The 20,498-nt window shown below is 35.5% G+C and overlaps 1 protein-coding gene and 1 long non-coding RNA gene across 3 annotated transcripts in view; both read right to left on the reverse strand.

The window, feature by feature from the left end:
• Positions 1 to 718: 718 nt before the first annotated feature.
• On the reverse strand, positions 719 to 18,325 carry LOC121873149. Its single transcript, XR_006090197.1, has 6 exons — positions 15,649 to 18,325; positions 13,464 to 13,616; positions 9,578 to 11,204; positions 8,470 to 8,622; positions 4,609 to 6,217; positions 719 to 3,652 (listed from the first exon to the last, which is right to left on the reverse strand). It is a non-coding gene; the product is annotated as an uncharacterized LOC121873149 (long non-coding RNA).
• A 1,083-nt stretch (positions 18,326 to 19,408) lies between these two features.
• The window catches only part of LOC121873148 (60S ribosomal protein L32-like), a 17,567-nt gene continuing 16,477 nt past the window's right edge, over positions 19,409 to 20,498 (reverse strand). For both annotated transcript variants that reach the window (XM_042376466.1, XM_042376467.1), the window contains exons 3-4: positions 19,808 to 19,960; positions 19,409 to 19,588 (exon numbers count right to left, since the gene is read on the reverse strand). In XM_042376466.1, coding sequence (XP_042232400.1) covers positions 19,430 to 19,588; positions 19,808 to 19,960 — 312 coding nt within the window. In that variant the 3' untranslated portion in view covers positions 19,409 to 19,429. The remainder of the gene's footprint in view (positions 19,589 to 19,807; positions 19,961 to 20,498) is intronic.

Consider the following 20,498-nt stretch of genomic DNA (forward strand, 5'->3'; position numbering starts at 1 on the left):
GGGTGGGCATTTCAGTATAGCTACCCATATTTAAGAGGCAACACCTAACCTGGCTTCTCTCTAACTAGTACTTATTGTATACACAGGTAGACTGTGTCCATTGCATCATTTATCAGTGTGACAATATAGATATATGGCAAATTGAGTACTCATTGTAAGTGTTAAGATTAGACTAATTACATAGCCATGATTATGTAAATATATATTGAATTAAACATTTATGTAGGAGTGCCTATGTATGATTTATTTGAAATACTAAAATGAATTGTATTCGACAGGTTTGACCGAATTATAATGTTCGTGTACAACGACAGAAGTCTCATTCTTCCTTTAACCGCCCGGACGGCGGTTATGTTCATATTTATTTAAGATATCATCTGGTCATGAGACCCACTGATCCCCCCACCCAAGAAAGGGTGACCTGACATTCCATCCCTGAAAATGTCTTGAATAAAGACGAAAGATAAGGTGCTCCAGTGTAGTTAGTTGACCGAGAGGTAGCAGTGAATAACACACGCGGTGGTGTCAGGACACAGACTGAGCAGATGTAAACAATCCCGACACGCCAAGTGACGTGCAATTTAACTGAATCATGCTCAATTTAGTGAAATAGTTTGGTAAATCAAGCGAATATAACGGAAAGCTCAATTTGGCGGAAATTTTGATTTAATGAACAGGGGTGGTGCAGATTAGTTTGTTGAAAGGAGAAATACTGTACTGTACTTTGAAATTCCTTTATTGCATTCTGCCAACAATTTTTTAAGAAATCACCCTTATAATGTGACTTGAATGACCACAGAATTCCTTGGCCAAGAGGCTGAATCAAGGATGTACAGTTAGGTAGTAAATAAACAGGAAACAATATTTTTGACAAAGAACTTTGCATTGGGGTGCAAAGAGCAATTATCTAAAACTAACATAATTTTGGCAGCACTGGCAAGCTCTGCAGATGTACAGTATGCCCTAGCCTAATGAACAAAATGGTTTTCAAACCAGTCTAAGATGGTGTCTGGTTACTCATGCTCGCTTATTAGCCATATATTTAACTAGCAAAGCTTTGACATCTTTTAATGCTTGTGGGATTCTCCTTTTTCAAATAATAAGCAATTTTGCTTTATGTGTCTCTTCTGCATTAGAACACCCAAGCAGAGTTAGTCTTTCTTTTGAGTCTTTAAGCCCACTTGGTGCAGATTCCTGTGGTGTGCAACCATCTTCTGTGGAAGATACCTACAATATGAAGAAGTTTTATCAGCATTGTACATCAGTAATTAATTTATTCAATTCCTCTTAATAGGCTTCAGTACCATCATCAGCTGATGCTTTTTCACCGCATATAACCAAGATACGAAGTCCATTCTGTTTCCAAAATTTCCCATATAAACCTGATGAACACTCACAAGGTGTTGTGATGCCTAACTGTTCATGGAATATTTTTGCCTGGCCCATGATGAGGGAATGAGTCAGAGGGAACTTTTCACTGCGAACTTGTCGGATCCATTCCATTGACACTGTCTATAGCAACATTCTTCCCATGATGTAGTGTTTTCCTAGCTGCCATTAACTTTGGTGCACCTCTATCCCTGTATAAATTTAACAGTTTATCATTTTGTTTCCTCAAATTATGCATGGTAGCATAACCAACGCCCTATTTGTCACTTAATGATTTTATTGAGGCACCTTTATATAGATTCTAGACACTATAGTAACTCTACTTTTTTCTTTATACAAAATGCCATACACTTCTTTTTGGCACTCTTCCCATCTGAGAGTCTTCCTGCAAGCCTTTGTGACAATGTGAGGGATATATAAAAGTGGACTAAATATGCAGCAGAAATATACACAGGAAAAATACCTAACATACGTTTTCACTGACGCTGGCTGTAATGGGTAACAGTGGCACAACTAACATCGGTGATGCTATCAAAACAATGCAGGGGGCCCAAGAATTACTTTGCGTTAATTTTAAATTAATGTGTTCAGAAATACAGCCACTATTTGGAGCTCTCTGTATATCAGTACCGCAGATAAAACATCCACAATTGTACAACATATAGCGAGGACCCCCAGTACTTACACAAGTGTTATGAATAAGAAACTTACTTATATCACTTTAGAGCATGAAATTGGTCTTTGTTGCTTAACCAATATTAGGATTAATGTATTGGCCACTCAGTTTGGTAGACTTCCCACTGCACAGTCTCTCAAAATCTTTAGTCAGGTGAATGGATAGTGCTTATCCTCTTCTCATTATCCCTATATATACAAGATGAAACACCGTAGGAATTTTTTATGGGGAAGACATCAGCATCAGAAGTTTCTACAGATAAAAATTGTAAGTAAAAAAACACATTAAACCTTTTACTACAGTGAATATTTATATTTTATCAGGAAGGATAAAAGTATCCCATAAGCCCTTGTCTACTGCAGGTGCTCAGAACTCTGCCCTAAAAGGTTTATCATCATAAAATATTTTAATATCTAGACAAATTCAGATTTATTAATAGAGCAGAAAACCACAAGTTTGCAAATTGTTACATTTATAAAACACTCAGTGTCTGGGTAAGATATACTGTATATAATTTTTTTTTTAGGTTCATATCATTGAACACAGTAAGACAATAGGGTGGAATTATTGTGGTGGTGCAACCTAACCCTGTGAACTTATGGTTATTTAATGTTAAATTTTTCATATATACTTTCATAAATGATATGAGAAATCTTAATGAAAGCATTTGGGAACATGCACACACTGTTTGCTGCTGAACAATAACCAATATTTAGCATAGAGTATTTACGCATTTACCCTTATGCCTCGGGCGAAATACCGGAACATGCGACTGGAAGGCCCTGGGTGACATTCCAGAACGCATGCCTTTTCCCGCCAGTTTAAATGCCCAGTGCTGATTATCAGTTCCCGTGTGATTATTTGCCTGTCACGCCAAACCTCGGCCACAGGAAGGCTTCCTGAACGTAATTACCTACTTTTCTTTGTTTCATATTGATAAAAGTAGTGTAGTTGTATTGTAGTTGAGTAGAATACCGGATAATAATGCTATGATTATGTTATAAAAGTATTTATTTGTGGAATTATTATTAATTTATGCATTACTTGCCCTACCAAACACAAAGACAGCCTGGCGACTGACTGCGTGTGTGTTGCCGTGCACTTTTTTATGAAAAATAATGCAAATAAAATATTCTAAAAGAATTATTCACAACAAATAAGTATTATGATCAGTAAATGTATGTATTACTGGCCATCCCGGACACAATGGCAAGCAGAAAATGGCTGCTAAGTGCGGAGTGACCAGAAGCGTCAGCTGTCAAAACAACACTCCCTTTATTTCCCTCGCCACTGCTGCCACAAGGAAGTTTCTACAGGGTCAATATGTAGTTTTTCTTACTCATTTTTAATTGTTTTATAATTTAAAAAGGATAAAAATTATTCTTGGAATAGTTTTGATTTTTCTCGATTTACCCCAGCATGGGGGGACACTGTCAGTGGCACCATAGTTGGGGCTAGGGAGTTAAGTTTAGGTGGATTCCCCAGTGCACAGTGTAGAAGAACAGCTAGTCAGACATATTGACAGTTGGTTTGTCTTCTTATTATCCCTATGCTTAAGGTAAGAAACATCATGGACGAAGTCAGCACCTGAAATCCGAACCAAGAGAAATTATTGGTAAAAGCATATCTAATACTCTCTTATTGTATTAATTTAAATCATATCAGAAAAAACATAAATAAATGTCACCACAATCCCCTGCCAACTGCAGGAGCTCAGAACTCTGGCCTATATGGATATCATCAGAAAATATATCAAAATGTTTGAAGAAAATAAATGAATTAAAACTATAATGTACAATAAAGTATCACAAGGTTGCAATTTTGAATTTCATACAACTGCTGTTCTGTGAGTAAGCAATGTGTGTCAACAAATTCTTGGGTTCTACACTCTTCCATCAAAAGTTCATGATGAGAACTATTTGGCAAGGATTCTGTACTTTCAATTCTCTCTCTATTAAGATTGGTACAAGTTTACTATGTTTCATGTGTTTTACCCAAGTCTTTGCTTTGGTGAAGATACAAGGAAAGAAGGGATCTGTACGAAGAACAAGGATGCATACATATGGTTAGTGTTAATTTCACACACGTTTATATTATATCTTGTTTAAATGAAAACATGTGGCACATTGTGGTATCAGAGAAGGTGATGCAACATTGTGTTGTATATAACAGAAAGGTGAGATGTTAGGTAAGGTGGTCGAGGATGGGAGGTGGTGAGGGCCTGTATGTACGTCACCAGAATAGTGCCATAGTGGGGAATGTTGGGTTCACAAATGCCTGGTGGACTTTTAATTTATTTCAAATGAGAACATGCGAGGCATTATGGAGTTATGAGTGGGTGCATGTATTCCAGGTGAGTAGGTAAGGAGACCATTGTCTGGAAAAGTACAGTGTAAGGTTGCTTGCTGGCAGTTGGGAAATCAATAAATTTTTTCCATGTAAATGAAATTCAAGAAGTCATTTGGTTCATGAGGCTTACAGGCACTTAACCTTGCAATACTTTATGATAAAATTTTTATTCTGAAAAAAAGTCATATACTTACATGAACATTATGAATGAGAATCTTGCTGAAGTTAATTGGATCTTTGTTGCCGAATCTTTTCTAGCAATAGGCATAAGGTGCATAAAGTAAATTCCTCAGTGCAGAAACTCCCAGCAATTGGTCAGGTGAACAGAGTTTGCTTGTCCTCTCCTCAGTATCCTTGTGCTTAGTGGATGAAGCATCTAGTGCAATTCCTGCACAGATGATGAATATTAACATCATTATTGCTGTAATTCCCAAAAAAGAAAAATTATGTTAAAATATACCTAAGATTCTTATAACAGATGATTTATATATTATCAATATAAACCATAAACCCTGCCAATTGGAGGAGTTCAGTACTCTGGCCTATATGGTTATCATCATACAGGCAACCACCGCGATATGGAATCCCGGTTTACGAACAATTCCCCTTACAGAAGTTTGAAATTATGACCCAAAAATTTGCAATAAGGACAAAAAATTCACCATTAGTTATTTTGGTAAAAAAAAAAATTAAATATGAAAATCATGGTAAATAACAAAGAAAATCACCAAAATTATAAAATTTATTTTGTATGGATTCTTGGCGGTAACCACAAGATGGTCGGATGGCTGCTCACTTACCCAGGAGCCAGCAGCAACAATAATGGCATTCTTCAATTAGAATTCTTCCCCAGAAATTGTGTTCAGTTATGAATGTGTGTTCAGGACTTCTGGTAAATTTGTTAAGATTTTCAAAAGGAAAAATCATGATATAGAACCCCAAAATTTGCTGAAATTATAAAAAGTTTCTTGTGTGGATTCTGGTGGTACAGTAGTTACAAGATGGTTGAAGGGCAGCTCACCTCCCCAGCTGCCACCACAACAATGGTACTGCTCAGTTTGAATTCTTTCCCCAGTTTGTGTTCAGTTATGCATCTGTTACTGTGTACCCTTATTCAAGATGAGTGGAAAAAGACCTTCAAGGTCAAGAGAAAGCAGAAAGATGTGGGTGATTTCATAGTAAATGAAGAAAAAACATTATTATAAGGTCAATAACATAAAGGGAATAACCATTTCTTATGTATTCCTTTATTCATAAGGCACACTAGCACATTGAAGTGACTTTTTTGCAAATTCTAAGGTAAGATAAGAATGGCATTAACATGCAGTCGTGTAAGGGGTGACTGATGTATTTTGGCGAGGTAGAAACTTAACACTTGTAGAGCATTTTTATTACTTATTAGGGTTATTTGTACATTATATTAGATGTTTTCATATTATTTATGCATCATATTTGGGTACACACAGACTTAGTATAAAATAGTGGATGATGCAAACGACGTGTACTGTATGTGAACCATCTGAAGTACAATACAACAAAAATTTCTTCCTATATTTGTTAGCTACGTGTGTGTGAAATAATGTATATCGGTACAAAATATAGCGAGGACCCCCAATACTTATACAGTACAAGTGTTATGAATAAGGAACTTACCCTCACTTTACAGCATGAACTTGGTCTTTGTTGCTGAACCAATATTGGGAATAATACATTGGCCAATAAGTTTGGTAGACGTCCCACTGCACATTCTGGCAAATTCTTTATTAAGGTGAATGGATAGTGCTTTGTCCTCTTTTCATTTCCCTATACATACAAGATGAAACACCGTAGAAAATTTTTACAGGGAAGACATCAGCACCAGAAGTTACCAAAAAGAAAAAATTGAAGTTAAAAAGACAGCATGCCTTTTACTAAAGTGAATATTTATATTTTATCAAGAAGGATAAAAGTATCCCCATAAGCCCTTGTCTACTGCAGGAGCTCAGAACTCTGGCCTAAGAGTTTATCATCAAAAAATATTTTAATATCTAGAGAAACTCAGACTTATAAGTAAAGCAGAAAACCACAAATTTGCAAATTAAAAAAATTATAAAACAAACAGTGTATGGGTAAGATATGTACAGTAAAAGTCCAAAAATCCGGATGCCAGAAATCCGGACCACCCGAGAATCCGGACTTTTCGAAAACTATTTTTTTTAGCGGGCTTTTGTGTACGTGTGCATGCGTGAGCGCCACAGCTGCACAGCGACAAGCGACCACGTGGTCGCCACTTTAAAACGAGCAATCAAACTGTGACAACATACCGTATATACTCATCTATAACCCCTCGTTGATAGGTCGACCCTGATTTTTTACCAAGAAATCGTTAATTTATGATATTCCTTGTTTATAGTTCGATCTATGTTTTTGAGGGTAATGGAACAACAAAACCTTCAGTAAAAACGCTCTACGTCCTATAAACTGAGGCTCGCCGTGCCTGAAACACGAGTGCCGAAGGCAAATTGTTTACCATTTATTATTACGACACTTTATACTGAAACGCGGGTAGTTTCAACAAAAATATTGTATATTCCATTCAAGTATTTATTCAAGTCAATTAGGAGGGAATATTATTGTAATACAACAGTTTAACTAAACCATTCAAAAAGTGATTACGGTAACATCTTTTGAACGAAAGAAAGTGAAAGTCATTGTTTTCGTCACGATTTTATCCCACTTTCCACTGTAATACGTACGTCATTTCAGCAAAAATATTACATTTCCGTGAATGTATTATATCAAGCACAGTATAGAATATCATTGTAATATAACAGAATTTTAACAAAAACTATTAAAAAAACGAGTAACATCTCAAGAACATCGGAAGCTTAGGTAAAGTCTTTTGTTTTCGTCATGTACGTTATCCTATTTTACATTGAAATACATCACGTTTCAGCAAAACTACTACAGCATTTATTTCCGAGAATATATTCATTGAGGCGCTGTTTAGGTAAAATATACGTGTGATGTAATAGTTTTTTAACTGAAAACAATTCGAAAAACACATACCCTCTAGCCCTGTTCAAGGAGAGGACTGGGAGAAGCTGTTTGGTGCTGCAGACGATGACAAGTAAAATGATTTTGATGGATTTTAATGAAAATATTCAGAAATATGGTATCGTATTATTTATTCAAGTCAATTAGGATATAATATTATTGTAATACAACAGTTTTTTAACTGAAAACCATTCGAAAAGCGATTACGGTAACATCTTTTGAACGAAAGAAAGCGAAAGTCATTGTTTTCGTCACGATTTTATCCCACTTTCCACTGTAATACGTACGTCATTTCAGCAAAAATATTACATTTCCGTGAGTGCATTATATCAAGCACAGTATGAATAGAATACCATTGTAATATAACAATATTTTGAGTCCTACTCTTTCCATTTACAGAGTACTGTACAAGCCCATAATAATGTCTCCTAAAGTAGATAAACTTCGTTGTGTGAAAAGAAAGAAGAACACTTGAAATTGAGTGACAAACTTGAAATAATTAAGAAACTAGAACGTGCTGTGAGCAATACTGTTCTAATGGAAACATACGACATTGGAAAGTCTACAATTTATGATATAAAAAAGGCAAAGAATAAAATTCTAGAATTCACAGCTTTTTCATTAAAACTGCTCGTTTTGATAAATGAAGCATGCTATATTTGCTAATGAATAAACTATCAAAATGTACCTGTTCATCTCTTCTTTATTCCTCCTTAAATTTGAATTTTAAAAGTACTACCTGAGAATCCGGAAAATACGAAAATCCGGACCGACCCAATCCCCAAGCAGTCCGGATTTTTGGACTTCTACTGTACTGTAGAAACAAATTCTTAGGTTCATATCATTGAACACATTAAAGATAATAATGTGGCATTATTGTGGTGGTGCAACCTAACCCTGTGAACATATGGTTATTTAATGTTAAATTAAATTTTTCATATATATTTTCATAAATGATATGAGAAATCTTAATGAAGGAATTTGGGAACATGCACATAGTGTTTGCTTCCTTACCATACCCAATATTTTGCATGAAGTTAAGGTGGATTCCCCAGTGCACAGCCTTGAAGAACCACTGGTCAGACATTTTGATAGTTGGTTTGTCTTCTTATTATCCTCATGTTTAAGGTAAGAAACATCATGGACGAAGTCTGTACAGAAGGCTTCAGCACCTGAAATCAATACCAAGAGAAATTATTGGTAAAAGCATATCTAAGACTCTTATTGTATTAATTTAAATCAAAATCAGTAAAGGCATAAATGTCACCACAATCCTGCCAACTGCAGGAGCTCAGAACTCTGGCCTATATGGTTATCATCATAAAATATATAAAAATGTTTGAAAAATAAACATTGATTAAACCTATTATGTATAATAATATATCACAAGGTCGCGATTTTGAATTTCACAAAATTGCTGTTCCGTGAGTAAGCAATGTGTCAACAAATTCTTGGGTTCAAAACTCTTTCATCAAAAGTTCATGATGAGAAGTATTTGGCAAGGATTCTGTACTTTCAATTCTCTCTCTATTAAGATTGGTACATGTTTACTATGTTTCATGTGTTTTACCCAAGTCTTTGCTTTGGTGAAGATACAAGGAAAGAAGGGATCTGTACGAAGAACAAGGATGCATACATATGGTTAGTGTTAATTTCACACACGTTTATATTATATCTTGTTTAAATGAAAACATGTGGCACATTGTGGTATCAGAGAAGGTGATGCAACATTGTGTTGTATATAACAGAAAGGTGAGATGTTAGGTAAGGTGGTTGAGGATGGGAGGTGGTGAGGGCCTGTATGTACGTCACCAGAATAGTGCCATAGCGGGGAATGTTGGGTTCACAAATGCCTGGTGGACTTTTAATTTATTTCAAATGAGAACATGTGAGGCATTATGGAGTTATGAGTGGGTGCATGTATTCTAGGTGAGTAGGTAAGGAGATCATTGTCTGGAAAAGTACAGTGTAAGGTTGCTTGCTGGCAGTTGGGAAATCAATAAATTTTTTCCATGTAAATGAAATTCAAGAAGTCATTTGGTTCATGAGGCTTACAGGCACTTAACCTTGCAATACTTTATGATAAAATTTTTATTCTGAAAAAAAAAAGTCATAAACTGTACTTACATGAACATTATGAATGAGAATCTTGCTGAAGTTAATTGGATCTTTGTTGCCGAATCTTTTCTAGCAATAGGCATAAGGTGCATAAAGTAAATTCCTCAGTGCAGAAACTCCCAGCAATTGGTCAGGTGAACAGAGTTTGCTTGTCCTCTCCTCAGTATCCTTGTGCTTAGTGGATGAAGCATCTAGTGCAATTCCTGCACAGATGATGAATATTAACATCATTATTGCTGTAATTCCCAAAAAAGAAAAATTATGTTAAAATATACCTAAGATTCTTATAACAGATGATTTATATATTATCAGTATAAACCATAAACCCTGCCAAATGGAGGAGTTCAGTACTCTGGCCTATATGGTTATCATCACATTGGCAACCCTCGCGATATGGAATCCCGGTTTACGAACAATTCCCCTTACAGAAGTTTGAAATTAGGACCCAAAAATTTGCAATAAGGACAAAAAATTCGCCATTAGTTATTTTGGTAAAAAAAAAAAATAAATAAATAAATAAATAAATATGAAAATCGTGGTAAAGAACAAAGAAAATCAAAAAAATTATAAAATTTATTTTGTGTAGATTCTTGGTGGTAACCACAAGATGGTCGGATGGCTGCTCACTTACCCAGGAGCCAGCAGCCACAATACGTAATGGCATTCTTCAATTAGAATTCTTCCCCAGAAATTGTGTTCAGTTATGAATGTGTGTTCAGGACTTCTGGTTAATTTGTTAAGATTTTCAAAAGGAAAAATCATGATATAGAACCCCAAAACTTGCTGAAATTATAAAAAGTTTCTTGTGTGGATTCTGGTGGTACAGTAGTTACAAGATGGTTGAAGGGCAGCTCACCTTCCCAGCTGCCACCACAACAATGGTACTGCTCAGTTAGAACTCTTTCCCCAGTTTGTGTTCAGTTATGCATCTGTTACTGTGTACCCTTATTCAAGATGAGTGGAAAAAGACCTTCAAGGTCAAGAGAAAGCAGAAAGGTGTGGGTGATGTCATAGTAAATGAAGAAAAAACATTATTATAAGGTCAATAACATAAAGGGAATAACCATTTCTTATGTATTCCTTTATTCATAAGGCACACTAGCACATTGAAGTGACTTTTTTGCAAATTCTAAGGTAAGATAAGAATGGCATTAACATGCAGTCGTGTAAGGGGCGACTGATGTATTTTGGCGAGGTAGAAACTTAACACTTGTAGAGCATGTTTATTACTTATTAGGTTTATTTGTACATTATATTAGATGTTTTCATATTATTTATGCATCATATTTGGGTACACACAGACTTAGTATAAAATAGTGGATGATGCAAACGACGTGTACTGTATGTGAACCATCTGAAGTACAATACAACAAAAATTTCTTCCTATATTTGTTAGCTACGTGTGTGAAATAATGTATATCGGTACAAAATATAGCGAGGACCCCCAATACTTATACAGTACAAGTGTTATGAATAAGGAACTTACCCTCACTTTACAGCATGAACTTGGTCTTTGTTGCTGAACCAATATTGGGAATAATACATTGACCAATAAGTTTGGTAGACATCCCACTGCACATTCTGGCAAATTCTTTATTAAGGTGAATGGATAGTGCTTTGTCCTCTTTTCATTTCCCTATACATACAAGATGAAACACCGTGGAAAATTTTTACAGGGAAGACATCAGCACCAGAAGTTACCAAAAAGAAAAAATTGAAGTTTAAAAGACAGCATGCCTTTTACTAAAGTGAATATTTATATTTTATCAGGAAGGATAAAAGTATCCCCATAAGCCCTTGTCTACTGCAGGAGCTCAGAACTCTGGCCTAAGAGTTTATCATCATAAAATATTTTAATATCTAGAGAAACTCAGACTTATAAGTAAAGCAGAAAACCACAAATTTGCAAATTAAATTTTTTTTAAAATAATCAGTGTATGGGTAAGATATGTACAGTAAAAGTCCAAAAATCCGGATGCCAGAAATCCGGACCACCCGAGAATCCGGACTTTTCGAAAACTATTTTTTTTAGCGGGCTTTTGTGTATGTGTGCATGCGTGAACGCCACAGCTGCACAGCGACAAGCGACCACGTGGTCGCCACTTTAAAACGAGCAATCAAACTGTGACAACATACCGTATATACTCATCTATAACCCCCCTCGTTGATAGGTCGACCCTGATTTTTTACCAAGAAATCGTTAATTTATGATATTCCTCGTTTATAGTTCGATCTACGTTTTTGAGGGTAATGGAACAACAAAACCTTCAGTAAAAACGCTCTACGTCCTATAAACTGAGGCTCGCCGTGCCTGAAACACGAGTGCCGAAGGCAAATTGTTTACCATTTATTATTACGACACTTTATACTGAAACGCGGGTAGTTTCAACAAAAATATTGTATATTTCCATTCAAGTATTTATTCAAGTCAATTAGGAGGGAATATTATTATAATACAACAGTTTAACTAAACCATTCAAAAAGTGATTACGGTAACATCTTTTGAACGAAAGAAAGTGAAAGTCATTGTTTTCGTCACGATTTTATCCCACTTTCCACTGTTATACGTACGTCATTTCAGCAAAAATATTACATTTCCGTGAATGTATTATATCAAGCACAGTATAGAATATCATTGTAATATAACAGAATTTTAACCGAAAACTATAAAAAAATCGAGTAACATCTCAAGAACATCAGAAGCTTAGGTAAAGTCATTTGTTTTCGTCATGTAAGTTATCCTATTTTACATTGAAATACATCACGTTTCAGCAAAACTACTACAGCATTTATTTCCGAGAATATATTCATACTGAGGCGCTGTTTAGGTAAAATATACGTGTGATGTAATAGTTTTTTAACTGAAAACAATTCGAAAAACACGTACCCTCTAGCCCTGTTCAAGGAGAGGACTGGGAGAAGCTGTTTGGTGCTGCAGACGATGACAAGTAAAATGATTTTGATGGATTTTAATGAAAATATTCAGAAATATGGTATCGTATTATTTATTCAAGTCAATTAGGATATAATATTATTGTAATACAACAGTTTTTTAACTGAAAACCATTCGAAAAGCGATTACGGTAACATCTTTTGAACGAAAGAAAGCGAAAGTCATTGTTTTCGTCACGATTTTATCCCACTTTCCACTGTAATACGTACGTCATTTCAGCAAAAATATTACATTTCCGTGAGTGCATTATATCAAGCACAGTATGAATAGAATACCATTGTAATATAACAATATTTTGAGTCCTACTCTTTCCATTTACAGAGTACTGTACAAGCCCATAATAATGTCTCCTAAAGTAGATAAACTTCGTTGTGTGAAAAGAAAGAAGAACACGTTGAAATTGAGTGACAAACTTGAAATAATTAAGAAACTAGAACGTGCTGTGAGCAATACTGTTCTAATGGAAACATACGACATTGGAAAGTCTACAATTTATGATATAAAAAAGGCAAAGAATAAAATTCTAGAATTCACAGCTTTTTCATTAAAACTGCTCGTTTTGATAAATGAAGCATGCTATATTTGCTAATGAATAAACTATCAAAATGTACCTGTTCATCTCTTCTTTATTCCTCCTTAAATTTGAATTTTAAAAGTACTACCTGAGAATCCGGAAAATACGAAAATCCGGACCGACCCAATCCCCAAGCAGTCCGGATTTTTGGACTTCTACTGTACTGTAGAAACAAATTCTTAGGTTCATATCATTGAACACATTAAAGATAATAATGTGGCATTATTGTGGTGGTGCAACCTAACCCTGTGAACATATGGTTATTTAATGTTAAATTAAATTTTTCATATATATTTTCATAAATGATATGAGAAATCTTAATGAAGGAATTTGGGAACATGCACATAGTGTTTGCTTCCTTACCATACCCAATATTTTGCATGAAGTTAAGGTGGATTCCCCAGTGCACAGCCTTGAAGAACCACTGGTCAGACATTTTGATAGTTGGTTTGTCTTCTTATTATCCTCATGTTTAAGGTAAGAAACATCATGGACGAAGTCTGTACAGAAGGCTTCAGCACCTGAAATCAATACCAAGAGAAATTATTGGTAAAAGCATATCTAAGACTCTTATTGTATTAATTTAAATCAAAATCAGTAAAGGCATAAATGTCACCACAATCCTGCCAACTGCAGGAGCTCAGAACTCTGGCCTATATGGTTATCATCATAAAATGTATAAAAATGTTTGAAAAATAAACATTGATTAAACCTATTATGTATAATAATATATCACAAGGTCGCGATTTTGAATTTCACAAAATTGCTGTTCCGTGAGTAAGCAATGTGTCAACAAATTCTTGGGTTCAAAACTCTTTCATCAAAAGTTCATGATGAGAACTATTTGGCAAGGATTCTGTACTTTCAATTCTCTCTCTATTAAGATTGGTACATGTTTACTATGTTTTATGTGTTTTACCCAAGTCTTTGCTTTGGTGAAGATACAAGGAAAGAAGGGATCTGTACGAAGAACAAGGATGCATACATATGGTTAGTGTTAATTTCACACACGTTTATATTATATCTTGTTTAAATGAAAACATGTGGCACATTGTGGTATCAGAGAAGGTGATGCAACATTGTGTTGTATATAACAGAAAGGTGAGATGTTAGGTAAGGTGGTTGAGGATGGGAGGTGGTGGTGGCCTGTATGTATGTCACCAGAATGGTGCCATAGCGGGGAATGTTGGGTTCACCAATGCCTGGTGGACTTTTAATTTGTTTCAAATGAAAACATGCGAGGCATTATGGAGTTATGAGTGGGTGCATGTATTCCAGGTGAGTAGGTAAGGAGACCATTGTCTGGAAAAGTACAGTGTAAGGTTGCTTGCTGGCAGTTGGGAAATCAGTGAATTTTATCCATGAAGTTTATGGAAATGAAATTTTAGAAGCCATTTGGTTAATGAGACTTACAGGAATTTAACATTGCAATACTCTCCCAGGTTGTCAACTGGGCAGACAAAAGAAAATTCCCAGATTTTTATAGGTTTTCCAGACATTAATTTGAAAATTCCAGGTACAGTCTCGTTCAAGATTCTTCAAACACTGCTGGAGGCAGCTGGCAACTCAAGGCCGTTTGTTTATTATAGTACGTAGTAAAAACTACGAATGAATGTAAAAGTGATCAGTGATTGGTTACTTAGTTTCCCGTTCCTTAATTAATGGTTTGGCTTTGTTGTTTTGTATTATATTAAACTACGTATTACAGTAAACAAACGGCCTTGAGTTGCCAGCTGTCTCCAGCAGTGTTTGAAGAATCTTGAACGAGACTACTTTAATTCGGTATTAATTAAGACAATGACATAATTAGAGGTTTTCACTAATATGTACTGTATATACTACTGGCAAATTTAAAGATGATAATTGCCACTGGCTACCGGACTGACTATTTTATTTAACCATCCATGATCAGGATGATTACTAGGCCTAGTGATGAATATCAGAAAAGACCTTGACCCCCTTCATATTTTCCCTGGGATTGGTGCGATACACGTGGGTCAACCTAGACATTCCCAAAAAGCTGGAAATCCAGCAAAAACTGAAAAATCACACCCCTGATCCACCTATACGACTCATTATAAATATGTAGAATAATCAACTTAAATAGTCACTTAATTATAAGAACAATTTATCTCTGACAATATTCAATGCAGAATTAGTAGGTGTTAACTGTAATAATTGGTGTTTGATCGCTAACATGAAATAAGAGAGGTACACAAACAATTCAGTTATTGGAGTGGACTATTTACTGGAATTTGTTCCTAAAAGTTTAATTATTTACCCATTATATAGTACAGTACATCATTAATTTATTGTAAGATTGCTGTCAAAATAAGAACATTTTTAAGTTAAACCGAATTCACACAAAACTCCAGGTTGATTTGTAAATTTCACTGGTCTTTCCAGGTTTTCCAACCCCAAATAAAATTCCCTGCCTTTTCCAGGTTTTCCAACCCCAAATAAAATTCCCTGCCTTTTCCAGGATTTTCAGACCATTAGACTCCCTGTTTACTGAAAAAATAATCATTATTTTCAAATTTTTCATATACTTACATGAACATTATGAATGAGAATCTTGCTGAAGCTAATTGAGAGCAGTGTTTGGTCTTTGCTGCTGAATCATACCCAACAATGGGCATAAGCACCATAAAGTGAATATCTTAGTGCAGAAACTAACAGCAATTGGTCAGGTGAACAGAGTTTGCTTGTCCTCTTCAATATTCTTGTCTTTTGGGGATGAAGCATCTAGTGCAATTCCTGCACAGATGATGAATCTTTACATCGTCAATACCTTAAGTCCCAAAAAAGAAAAATTATGTTAAAAACATACCTAAGACTACCATTTAACAGATGATTTATATCTTATCATTAAGGATATCCATGTCACCATAAACCCTGCCAACTGGAGGAGCTCAGTACTCTGGCCAATATGGTTATCATCATGCATAATAAATTTTGAGGACAAATTCAGTGAGACATTATTGAAGGAAATTTAATAATTGATATATAGCATATTATAAAATACAATAGCACATATACTATGTACAAAAATAACTCCTTCCACACTCAAACCTTCTGCTGAGCAATATGATATAGCTCAGCCTGGCAGTCACTCAGCTTACTCAAGAATTGTGCGTCATAACATCAGATCGGGGGAGGGAGTGCAAGGCTGAGGTGGCGAGTAGATGCAGTTACAGCCCACTGCCTCCACACATATGCTCACTTCCCATACACCAGTGCTCTTTATTTTTTTTTATTTTATCTTTTCATATATTTTCTTTATTTCAAAGCCACATTAAAGTACAAGTATTGTAATGATTTTCAATAATTTTATAGTTTCATTACATGTAGCAATGACAACATACCATCCCTTTGGCTGCCTTCATCCACAGTTTTCCCCTTTCACAGTGAGTCAAGCTATCACTAAACTGTATACAGTATTGCCCTAATGTCAAATGAGAAAGGATGTCCAAAAAATCTATATACAGTATACCACTAAAGTGAATTATTAAGTAAATTAGCGCTAAATGGGAGATACCTGTATCGGCAATTAATTACTTCTTAAGTACATAACAGGTATGTGGAAGGTAACTATCCAACCTCATTACAATTCAATTAAATAGTATTTTTGAACACTGTTACCAAGTATAGATCTTTAAACTGTGTAGTAATGTCATATTGTCCAACATTGTTACCAAGTATGGATCATTCAACTGTTAATAACTTGGAAAAGAAAGCATACATTTAAAGAACAAAGATAAAATTTATCAGAATGGAATTTAACTAGAATTTCCCAAGTCTAAGCAAGTACTGTAGTGTATACTACTTACCATTATGAAGGTGTTGTACATGACCCCACAGAATTCTCACAACAGAAAATCTTACACATCTGAGGGTCTGGTAATTGACGTCATTTCCCATTTTTTATTATTGCTTTAAAAGAGAAGTTGGTAAGAAATTGTCACTCACAAAAAAATTATTATTTTTAAATTGTAAGAAAATTATATCTAATCCCTACAATTATGGGTGGGGGTGGGTGCGCCAGGGGCACTTCCAGTCAGCCCAGTAGTGAATGGTTACCGAACGTAACACTGTAGTTGGGATTGCTAAGGGCCTTGAGTGCAGCTCCAGCCATGTTGCCTCTTGGATGGTGCTATTACAAAAATTCAGAATTTCACCTTATGGCACATATAAATACTGGAGTACTACATTACATTTAATGGTTCTTGAAAGTTATAGATATGGTAGTTTAATCTATAATTTAAAGTTGGAAAACATTAATGTTTCTGTGCACAAAAATAAAAACGAAATTCAGGAATTAATTGTATACAGTGTATCTAATAAACTCCCCATTAGCCAGAGTCTTTGATACCTGCAACTCCCCAATAGCCAGATTTTTTTTCTTCTTTACATTGAGAAATGTCTGTATTCCCAGCATGTAAACGAATTTCTGAGGATATTACCATCTGCATTTCCGGAATCTCTCTCCATTCCAGGCACCGGAACGAACTTCCAAGATTGCATCGTGTTTCTGAAAAAGGGATGCACGGATGGGTAGGCTCGGAGTGCTCATGAGCTACAATTGGCCGCTATTGTCATGCGACTGCACGAGATGCCTATGATTGGCTGATGTATCTCACAACCTATCTCCTCAAACTCTTGTATCATGACACTCTTAGTTCAGTGCCTCCTGCCATTGTACAAGCATGTTTGCTCGCTCACTGGTGTTATGTATACGATCTGTATTGTGCAGGCCTGTACATTACTGTACCAGCCTATCATTAGAAGTGTTAAGACATAAAAGTTATTAGTTATATTACTATACAGTACATTCATCAGTGTGAAAATACCCTAGTGGAGTGAACAGTGTATGCTCGTCTGTATGTACAATATACAGTACATGTAGAATCCCTCCTTCATGGAGGCAGTTAGCAACACCTGCTATAGAAGGTACAGGACAAAGGCAGACCATCCTGTATCATATAACCATTTGGCCAGCTTGCATTACAAGCTCAAGACATCAGCATCTGCTGGTGAATGCAGCAGTATAGTGTGTACAGTACTGTAGCATAATTTGTATGTGTACAAAGGTGTTTGCATACACTAATAAATCTGCTATGTACAAAACTATACCTTACTGAATATACAGTTTTTTGTGGAGCATTTTTTTTTAAACAGGGATTAGCCCACCCAGGCATAGATCACTGACCCACATCGGGGCCTGGGGGGCGAAAACGTAATAGTAATACTAATGATAATAATAATAATTATAATAGTAATAATTATTCATAGTAAATAAAAATTTTAATTAAAAATACACCAAAATAAAATAATAATGATAACAATAATAATAATAACAATAATACTGTATTAATAAAATAATAATAATAATAATGAAATACAAGAATGAAAAAAGATAAAAAGTGAAAAACACGGCCTAGACCTTTGAATTATTATTATTATTATATTTTCGCCCCCCGGGTCCCAATGTGGGTCAGTGACTTGTGCCCGGGTGGGCTCATACAAAAAAAAAACCCTAACCATTCTGAAAACCGAAAAATTCCAACATCCGAAATGCCTCTGGCCCCAAGGATTTCGGATAAGGGATTGTCAACCTGAACTGTAATTTCTACCTTACTGCAATAACAGATAATGTCGATTTTGGCAGTTCCAGGATAGCTACATCAACTACCCTAGTTGCATCACCATCGCCATCATTATTATTAGACAGTGGGTCCCATATGCTGTACAAAGTTACATTAAATTGTCTACAAAACCATTTCAGCACAAAATGAAATTGAAGCTGGAACTACTGTACTGTACTGTATATTCCACTGCAATAACTTCAACAGTAGCTAGGTACCCATTCACAGCTGGGTGTGACCCAGTGACCATTATCATCATATCGAGTGCTGTATCCACTCCGCTACCATACTCAAAGGTAATGAGTAAACATGTGTAATCACAATACAGTATATGAAACAAATTATATTCCTGACATTAGCCCTCCTGCAATAGGTCTAGAATTAATTTTCTTTTGTGTTGTATTCATATAACATTAGAACTTTCATAGCTTTGTCCTGTTCTTTATACTCTTGATGAATGGAAGAGATCACTCCTCCTCCTCCTCCCCCCAACTTCACCTGCTCTCAAATACTTGATTAAACCGTCTGATTTTGTTTACTCCAATTTTATTTGCTATTTTCAACACTTCAAAACATAAGCAAGATGGATTTTGTCAGCTAATGTCTTGACTTACTATAGTGGACAGCACAGAAAGAACTAGTAGGTCCTTGGTAAATGAAAGAGCAACTTATAACCACAGTTTATTAGCTTAGGTGGATTCCTCAGTGCGCAGTCTTGCCGAGCCATTGGTCAGGCGAATAGATAGTTGGTTTGCCCTTTCCACAATATCCTTGCGCTTACGGGATGAAACACCGTGGGCAATTTCTGCACAGAAGGTGCGATTTTGCATCATCAACACCTCAAGTTCCTAACAAGAGAAACTATATGTTAACATAGATGTAGGCCACTTTTAAAACATATAATTTAGATCTTATTGAGAATGACAAACATGACCAGACTCTTGACAACTGAGAAAATTTGTACACTATCCTGCATGCTCATCTTAAAATCAAAACTTCAGAAGAAAAAACTTATGTATAGAACTATTTACAATTCTTAAACAAAATCTTTCAAATACTGTACTTACACGAACATTATGAACAAGAACCTTCCTGAAGCCATTAGGTAGCATGTGCTTGGTCTTTGCAGCCGAACCATAACCAACATTGGGCATAAGGTATTGGCCTCTGAAACGACGCCTGACACGGTTGTCAATACCTTTGGGTTTTCTCCAGTTGGGCTGTGGGATGCAATGAGTGTAAAAATAAGTCTTCTACAAACTCAGAAAATTGTCTCAGTTGTGTTTCCATCACAGGCAATCAAAACCCAACCTTCATCAATGGTATATATTTAGGCATTTTTTTACCTAGAAAATACCCAAACTGTGAGGGATTCTGTTTCTGAAAATACTTAAGTAAAGTAAGCAGTTCTGAAACATTCCAATTACAAAAGATAAGAAAGAGAGATTGATTTTGGTAATCACATCCCTGGCGACGCAACAGCTCAGGTCATATATCGCCGAATTAAAATAAAGGCTTAAAAGATGAAAATAAAATAATGTAATGTAGAAAACATAAGTAACAAATAACATAGAACTTTCATACAAATATTTAAATGTCAACAGATAAAATTCAAAGCTTGTGTAGAAGACTGGCTTCATCCACAAAGGAGAAAACATCTCCCAGCAACTAAGAGAGAGGAGAGAAGCGAGACTCTTCTGTCAGGTTCTCAACTTTGATCTCATTTCTTAAAACCCCAACCTCTCCAGATATCATTCG

The sequence above is a fragment of the Homarus americanus genome, unplaced genomic scaffold (assembly GCF_018991925.1).
Source record: "Homarus americanus isolate GMGI-L3 unplaced genomic scaffold, GMGI_Hamer_2.0 scaffold32929, whole genome shotgun sequence".
NCBI lineage: Eukaryota > Metazoa > Arthropoda > Malacostraca > Decapoda > Nephropidae > Homarus > Homarus americanus.